Genomic DNA, 9,023 nt, shown 5'->3' on the forward strand with positions numbered 1-9,023 from the left:
CCACGTGTAAGAACAACTTAAAACTATGACCAGTAACGTTTTGGAGTTAAAACATCGAAGCTTTGAACTTTTCCTACGCATTTTACATGCGATTTCCCCTTAATTTCTACTCAAAACACTAAAACTGACCGTATTCGAAATTTCTGCCGGCAAATATTTTAAAACTCGGCCCAGAGGTGCAGAATGGTCCTAGGAACCATGTCCAATCATTGGTTTGGGTGGAAATTTTTTTTTCATAATAACGGTCTCTGGGGGACCCGTGGCCACAGAATTGTCCACGCGTTTGTCCCGTCTCTCCATTTGTGCCCACGGGCCTCCATTCACCTCCCTATCCATCAGCACACAGAACGTCAAAACATCTGACACTGCGCGGTATGGTGATTCTTCAAATGCCATCCGCGATAATATGTGGCACAGATGCAGATGTTTCTCACGGCCGATGACGTCCACCGTCAGAATTTTTTCGGCCCTGGACAGTCCCTTTTCGACCGTGACTCCTGTGCGAATTGGGAATTTTGAGCCTCCACAATATATGTTGAAATCTAGTTTTTGATGCCTAACAAGCTCAAGGATGCAATTTTGTACATTTTTATCTTTTGGGTTATAATAAAACTGGTCGCAAAGAAGACTGAGAAATTCCCTGTCAAATAGGGAATCGGTTGTACCCGACCCTCTCCGATTTCAATGAAACTTTGAAGACATGTTATACTACGCTTATATAAGCCATTTTTGTGTATATGATATCAGGGTGGCCACTCAAGTCGGGAAATCGGGAAAGTCGGGAAAAAGTCGGGAATTCGCCAAAATCCGCCAAATATCGGGAAAAAGTCGGGAATTTATGATTTTTTGTCAAAAAGTCGGGAAAAGTCGGGAATTCTAAGCATACTTATTTGAAAATAATTTTTAACTCTTGAATAATATTTGATATTTTGTACAATTTTTAAATTGAATTCACTCAATTCTGCTTTATAAACATACTTTAATTTTAAGGTTCTTTTCACTATTTAAATATATTTGAGTATGGAAAAGCTGTTTAAGTCATTCAAAATCTTATTGAATGTTGGATGCCTTTGACACAGATTTTCATAATATTTTTAATGAATCAATAATCTCTATTAATTTTTGTTTATCAAACAAGAGGTAAAGGTAATGAAAAACGAATATAAAAATAGAGCTTAATGGCCACGTTAGAGTTATGATTCTATTTCATTTTGTCACATAGATTGAATATATGGAAATAGATTCCAACTTGAGTGACAATGGTTTTTTTGGTAAATATGTTTAATTATTTAACTAAAATATGTTTTTTTTTTCTTCAAATGTTTCCCTTGAAATTTTTTTTGTGAGTATGGGTAAATTACCTACCATAGATTTTCAGTTTTCGGAAAACTTAAATATCGAATAAAATCCAGAATTGAAAAACTTTTTAACGTTTTGAAAACATAAAGGAAACATTAAAATTGCAAAAAATATAATTCAGGAAATTTTAAGCTATTGCAAAATTGTTTAAACAAATTGTCTCTTCAAACATTTTGCTTAAAATAAGTGGTAAAACATAAAATCATATCAAACTGAATTTTCATTTAAAAAAACAGTTAAATACTGACTACTAGATAAATTAACATTGATTAAAAAATTCAACATAAAAAATTACGAAATTAAAAAGGGAACTTGGGAAAAACATATTTTTATGAATTCCTTGACATTTTTCTAAATCCTTTGAATGAATTATGTTTTAATCATTCTTTGATTCTTTGATTTAAAATGATGATGAAGTTTTAATGAATAAAAAATAAAAAATAGGAACGAAATTTTAAGTTCAGTTATCTTTAACTTTTTGTCATTTTCATTTGAAACGAAGTATCAAAAACTATACGTTTGCCAGTTAAAAAAAAAAAAATTGTTGAACTTTTGATTATTTTTTCAAAGACTAATTGTTTGTGTTTCTACTGTGAATCATAATAATGAATTTCCATTTTGAAGTTTTTTTTTATTTGTTGTTTAGTTTCTATATTTACAAAAAATACCTATTATGTGAGCATTCTGGAAAAGTCTGGAAAAAAGTCGGGAAAAAGTCGGGAATTTGAAAATGGGATTTGAGTGGTCACCCTGTATATGGAGCCAACTTCACTCGATAATGACATTTGAGAAGGGTGTTTGAAATATTTGCGGTTGGACTCGCAATTCGAAGGTCGTCAGTTCAAACACTGGGGTGGAAGGTTCCTTGGAGTAAAAAGAGATTTGGGTGCTCTCCCCTTTCAAGCCTTCGGACTCCTAGGTTCGAGCAGAAACTTGCAATAGAGACCACAAAAGACCCGGGGGTCGTTAATGTGGATGGTTTGATTGATGTTACAAAAAGACTCACGAAAAATGCAGGATGGAGCAACTCATCTTTAAAAAAACAAAATCATTTACTGAAACTGTTTTTTTTTTTCAAATGTGCTCTAAACATCAAAATTTTCAAAAACCGAACACGGGAGTCGATTCTCCAGACAATTTTACATAAAAGTCTCCATATTGACCATTGTCCTAAGTCCAATCCTTGTGATGTTACAGCGGTTTTAAAAATAAAAATGATGAAAAAACAGGTTTTTTGATGATTTTTGGCAATTTCTATATGACAGACTTGATTTTTCAGTCTCGAAAATATTTTTACCGGAAAGCTCGTCCAATTTCCCATAAGATTGTCTTTGAACACTTTTCAAAATAACTCGTTTTTTTGATGATTTAAGCTAATTTACTATCTAGGTTACTATACTACACTGAAACAATATTATGTTTTCAGTTATGAGCAATTGTAATTATTATATCTGTAAGCCCATACATCCAATTGAAATGTGGTCAAAGACAAACTTATGGGAAATTCGACGAGCTTTCCGGTAAAAATATTTTCGACACTGAAAAATCAAGTCTGTCATATAGAAATTGCCAAAAATCAACAAAAAAAAACCTGTTTTATCATCATTTTTATTTTTAAAACCGCTGTAACATCACAAGGATTGGACTTAGGACAATGGTCAATATGGAGACTTTTATGTAAAATTGTCTGGAGAATCGACTCCCGTGTTCGGTTTTTGAAAATTTTGATGTTTAGAGCACATTTGAAAAAAAAAAAAACAGTTTCAGTAAATGATTTTGTTTTTTTAAAGATGAGTTGCTCCATCCTGCATTTTTCGTGAGTCTTTTTGTAACATCAATCAAACCATCCACATTAACGACCCCCGGGTCTTTTGTGGTCTCTATTGCAAGTTTCTGCTCGAACCTAGGAGTCCGAAGGCTTGAAAGGGGAGAGCACCCAAATCTCTTTTTACTCCAAGGAACCTTCCACCCCAGTGTTTGAACTGACGACCTTCGAATTGCGAGTCCAACCGCCGCCAGCGATTCCACCAGAGTAGGCTTGGTTTGGTGTGTTGTTTGTACTTATGGCATGGAGACGACTCCTACAACTGGAATGACTTAACGGCCAAACAACCAAGGCCGGGACCGACATTTTACTTCCTCATCCGATGGAAGGTTGGAGCAGATGGGAATCGAACCCAGAATCATCCTTTTTGTAACATCTTAGGCTATTTTCACAAAAAATATGAACGAAAAAAAATCGTGGCCTTTAAACTTAAAAATCAAAAAATCTCATAAAAGTGGAGTGTTTTTTTCTTTCAGTGTATTTTTTTCAAAAAAAAACCCGTCAAATTTCCTACAAGTTTGTTTTTGACCACTTTTTGATACGATGCAACGGCTTCGAGATACAGGAATATTTAAATTACGAAATACAAAAATATTTAAAACACTTAGACCCTTCTCAAATGTCTTTATCGAGTGAAACTGCCTCCATATACACAAAAATGGCTTATAAAAGCGTAGGATAACATGTCTACAAAGTTTCATTGAAATCGGAGAGGGTCGAAAAAAAAGTACCTAAAAAATCCTGTTTTGGGCTGGAATTGCTCAATAGAAGAATCTAGAAATAATGGTAAAAAATGTTTACTTTCGTTTATATTTTAAATAGCACATAATACTGACATTTTCTTTATAAACAACTTAAGTCTAATTGTATATTCTTACTTCTAAACTGAGTATTGCAAAAATGAGTATTAATGATCTTATGGATACACGAAACTCTATCAGTTGGGGTTGGAAGGGAAGGGTATAGTAACCTGGATAGTAAATTAGCTTAAATCATCAAAAAACGAGTTATTTTGAAAAGTGTTCAACAATCTTATGGGAAATTGGACGAGCTTTCCGGTAAAATCAGATTTTATTTGCAGACTTGAGGCAGTAAGCAATTTGGCAACTTTTCTATGAATCAGCATTGCCAAGATCGACAATTTTCAACACTTCATCCAGCAAGTGTTTATCCAATGTGCAATACAAGGGTATTTTAATCCTGCAGTTCAAAAAGACTCCATTCGAAACAGCTTTTTGTGACCGACAACATTTCGGAAAGATGGGTAGCACTTCCCAATTGCTTGGAATTGAACCGTACTGTTGGTTCTTGGATGTTTTAGTTTGATTCTTCGGTAAAACCATAATTTTCCTTATTTCTTTGGGTTTCACCTTGATTTCGCAGTGATGTTTGCTCAAAAACGACCCTGGTGAGAACAATTTCACAAAACTGAACGCATTTCGAGAGCCACGACCGTTACGATAAAGGACCATGACCTTTTTCCGAATCCCGATAAGCTCGGCTTCCTTTCGAATCTCCGTGATGTCACTAACGGCCAATCCGTTGATCAAGTTCAGGAAGACAAACGGCACGAAGAAGATGAACAGCACAAGCAGAATCATCTTGCCATCGTTAAGATCCAGATTGGATGCATCGAACTCACCGGTGGTCATGACCAACGTTTTGAGGGCTGCATCGGTGAATGTTCCGAAAGTGTTGAAGGAGTCGTTGTTTGCTTCCGTTGGTGATGTTATGTTTTTCGAGCGAACGCTGTGCGACAGATAGAAGCAGTACGTAAAGGCAGACAGCCAAGGGATGAACAGAAGGAAGCTCAGCAAGAAGTTGTACGTGATTGTGTTGAACATGTGCATGTAGGTGGCGATTTTGAAGGGTAGAGATCCGATTAGGATGGTTAGCTGGCGAACGAAGGCTATAACTATCAGAGAGGATAGGATTGGGTTGCATCCTGTTGCAAGGCTTAGGAATGTGCCAATTATGGTAAGGATGTCCAACAAGTTTTCAAGAGATGTAACGTATTTGAAGCGTAATATGTCAATCTGTAACAACTCTCGAATGATCATGTAAGTAATTCCGACCAGAGTCAGTGATGTTGGTATGAGCAAAGATTGGCTTACATTGCAAGCATTCCATGAATACCAACTGTAGCTACAAAAAGTAAGGAGCGTGACAATCAAGTTCAAGTAGCACCACTTGTTCATTCCTTTCCACTTTATTTGTATGAACGTTTGTATGAACGGATGCAGCAACAGACTTTGAAGCTGTTTCGAGTTGGAGATCACCTTCAGTGGGTCCATTTCGGTCATGATCAATTGCTTCGGCGTCCCGATTACGTTAGTGACGGAGGCTTCCTGGAAAAGAGGCCAACATTTGCTAAGTGAGCAACATGTGCTCGCAAACGAATCTTCAAAGTCGTGCGGAACGAAGCAGTTATAGTTGAACCAAATCTCGTCATCGTTGGGATTCGACGCGAATTGAACCCTTCTCATGCACATGTCGAAGCAGTACTTCCAGAACTCACACCCAGCATAGTCCAGCGGAGTCAGGTTGTCTCTGTTACGAACTCCTAGGAAGTTGTTTTTCAGCTGAAGTAGTCTCACGGCAGTTTCTTTGAATCCGTATTTCGCTGCCATGTGAAGGGCAGTGTTCCCTAACGAGTCCTTGAGAGTGTAACTTACTTTGCCACTTTTTATCAGAATTTCAGCACATTTCAGCATGCTGTCGCGCTTATCACCTTGAGCTTTACTTAGCGTGTCTACTAAAAGAGGATCTTCGTTAACTAGCGACGGATCACTGATGCTATCCAGCAGTAATTTCAAAATGTTGGCATTTCCTCTTATACAAGCTTTTTTAAGAAGTCCATTTAACTCAAAGGAATACACCATGCCACCATTGTTAAATTGGAAAATCTGACTTCTACCAATTTGAACTATTTTTCTAACACATTCCTCAAGACCCAACTCTACAGCGGTATGCAGCAATACTTTGATCAGATTCCTAACATTTACTTCATTCACTTTTAACACAGCAAGTTCCTTGATGAATCGATCATGCTCCTTAAATCCCAGGAATACCTCTAACAGCTCCACGGTCACATTGACTTCAACATGTGGCTCCTGATAGAATCCGACGCACCGTTTCTTCAATTCCTCATTTGTCTTCCCGATCGCAATCGCTCCGTAACGGTGCCTTCTAGTACACTCTTCGAGAAACTTCAAATTCTCCTCCGATTGATCGTCCATCAGTAACTCAAACGCTAGACTTGGGCATCCACTGTAGATGTTAAAGTTTGCTCCCTTATCCAGCAAGAGAAGAATGCAGTCCCTAACATCGATTCCAGCTCGGAAATCTTCGCAGAGCAGAAACAGTGGTGTTTTGGATTGTGCGTTGCGGATGTTTGGATCGACCGAATCGTGGGTCAGCAGCCACTCGATGAATTCTCTGTTATGCTGTTTGATGGCGTAGTGCAGAGGAGTGTCCTGGTCCGGTCCAATTCTCTGGAAAAAAAGCTTATAGAGCTTCTCGTCAAATGAACTTCTCTCGTATTACCTCGTTGAACGCCTCAAACTTCGGAAGCAAACACTCGAGATATTTTCGATAGTAAGAAATATTCTCGAGCATCCTGATCAGTTGAGTCTCGAGCATAGCGCAGATCTGGGATGCGATTGGCTTGGGAATACCTGTCTTGCTTTCCCACTGCTGAATTTCTTTGATAAGTTCTCTGAGGAAGATTAGTTTGGGATCTTTCACCAGGATTTCTAGCTTAGGTACACCATCGTTGATGGATGGCTCGTTGAGAATTTCGTCTAGCTGTTGGCGAAGCCATTTCTACAACAAATTGGAACACTTTAATTGTTAGTTGATACAATCTAACATTTTTCAAGGTATCTCTTACCTCAAGATCATTCATTTCTGATCGTTTTTGATGTTTATAGTGAGAATTAATTTCATCTAGGATAAGCTCTATAAGAACAAAACAATATATTTGAAATTGAAAATCAAAATTATATCATGACTCATACGCACCCGGTACTCCACCACCACCAAATTCAATGTCTTCCTTATTCATCGTTCGCAGAAATTTAACCGGCTTTCTGTGCGCAGACAAAGATTAATTTATTCGACCTTTTTTGCAGTCGCTTTAGCTAAACTTTGATCGGTAGAATGACGTACTGAGCAGTAGTCCGACGACCAGCTCCACTCGCGGTACGAGATCGACTAAGCGTATGGACGCAACTGGAGAAAAAGATGGACTTAAACCGTGAAGAGGTTTATTGATCGCGAGGGTAAGGGAAGGATATTTCGGATTATGATCGCAATTGAAAACATGAACCTCACGTGTTTATAGTTCAAAAAATCAAATTTATTCAATTTTTTCTTCAGATTTTGATTCCACAGTTGCAAGCATAATTCATACACCTTAAATTAAGAGTTTTTTTTTCATTCAATGAATTCATGAACCGGATTTGGCGAACATTTAAAGTTCCCTGAAAAAGCATGGTTAGTCAGCGATGAACTCAGTTGGATGAATCAAGTTGGAATTTGGTCTTACGGTGTGAAGACAGAGAATTATTTTTTTTTTGTTATTTCCAGACATTTGTATGACACATTTGTTTACACTTTTAACAGAGCATTCCCGTTCAATTGTTTATACTCTTACAATTTTCGTACTCCACATGGAAAGCATCAGGTAACAGATGTGCGGATTATGATTTTCTGCACCCATATGCGAGCACCAAACGCAGCTAACCCTGTAATGCTCAATCGTAGGTCATATAGCTGGTTTCTATGGGTTTATGTGATTACACTCAAACCCCGGGTCACTTTTTAGTTTGACACCCCTTTTACACGGAATTCACATATACTTCCAAACGTTTGTTTTGATAGTGTGCATGAGCGCCGTGTAAAAAGTGACAATTCGTCACTTTTTAGTTTGACTTTGACCAACCAACGACTCGTTGGAAAGGTCTTTTGATAACCTAACCAATGATGGGTCGGATGGTGGATCCGGACATAGTTTACATACATTTAAGTGAGATCCGGCTTCCAAAAAGTTCATCAATATCACTGAAGGGGCCATATCTCGAGACAGGGTTGCCAGATCTTCAATGTTTTAGACTCGTTGGAAAGGTCTTTTGATAACCTAACCAACGATGGGTCGGATGGTGGATCCGGACATAGTTTACCTTTACATACATTTAAGTGAGATCCGGATATATGTGAAAACACATTTTTATACATAACTTTTGAACTACTTATCGAAACTTCAATCTGTATAAAACTCGATCTATGGGACCCTAAACCAAGTCGAATGCAACAGGTTCGGGTCAAATCGGTTAAGCCAGTGCCGAGAAACATGAGCTAGTTTGTTGGTCACATACATACATACACACACACATACACACAGACATTTGTTCAGTTTTTGATTCTGAGTCGATTTGTATACATGAAGGTGGGTCTACGACGTTTTTATACAAAGTTCATTTTTAGAGCAGGATTATAGCCTTACCTCAGTGAGGAAGGCAAAAACCCAAAAATATTCCTGAGCAATTCTCTACGAAATCGGTCTTTTTTTTGCAATATTAATTTTTGTAATTTTTAATCCGGCTGAAACTTTTTTGGTGCCTTCGGTATGCCCAAAGAAGCCGTTTTGCATCATTAGTTTGTCCATATAATTTGCCATACAAATTTGGCAGCTGTCTTTACAAAAATGATTTATGAAAATTCAATAATCTGTATCTTTTGATGTAATTTTTTGAATGGTTTTTTGAAGGGTGTAATATTGAATGTTTGACCCTTTTGAAATGTTAGTATTGATTAAAAAAAAGTGGAAAAAATTGTT

At 37.3% G+C, this 9,023-nt stretch overlaps 1 protein-coding gene across 1 annotated transcript; it reads right to left on the reverse strand.

The window, feature by feature from the left end:
* Positions 1-3,965: 3,965 nt before the first annotated feature.
* On the reverse strand, positions 3,966-7,394 carry LOC120416389 (transient receptor potential cation channel protein painless-like). The gene is made up of 4 exons (XM_039578127.2): positions 7,208-7,394; positions 7,077-7,144; positions 6,731-7,009; positions 3,966-6,678 (listed from the first exon to the last, which is right to left on the reverse strand). Exons 1-4 carry the CDS (start codon positions 7,248-7,250, stop codon positions 4,297-4,299), a joined length of 2,772 nt encoding a protein of 923 aa, XP_039434061.1. The 5' UTR covers positions 7,251-7,394; the 3' UTR covers positions 3,966-4,296.
* Between the last annotated feature and the right edge of the window lie 1,629 nt (positions 7,395-9,023).

Source organism: Culex pipiens, chromosome 1 (genome assembly GCF_016801865.2).
Source record: "Culex pipiens pallens isolate TS chromosome 1, TS_CPP_V2, whole genome shotgun sequence".
Lineage (NCBI taxonomy): Eukaryota > Metazoa > Arthropoda > Insecta > Diptera > Culicidae > Culex > Culex pipiens.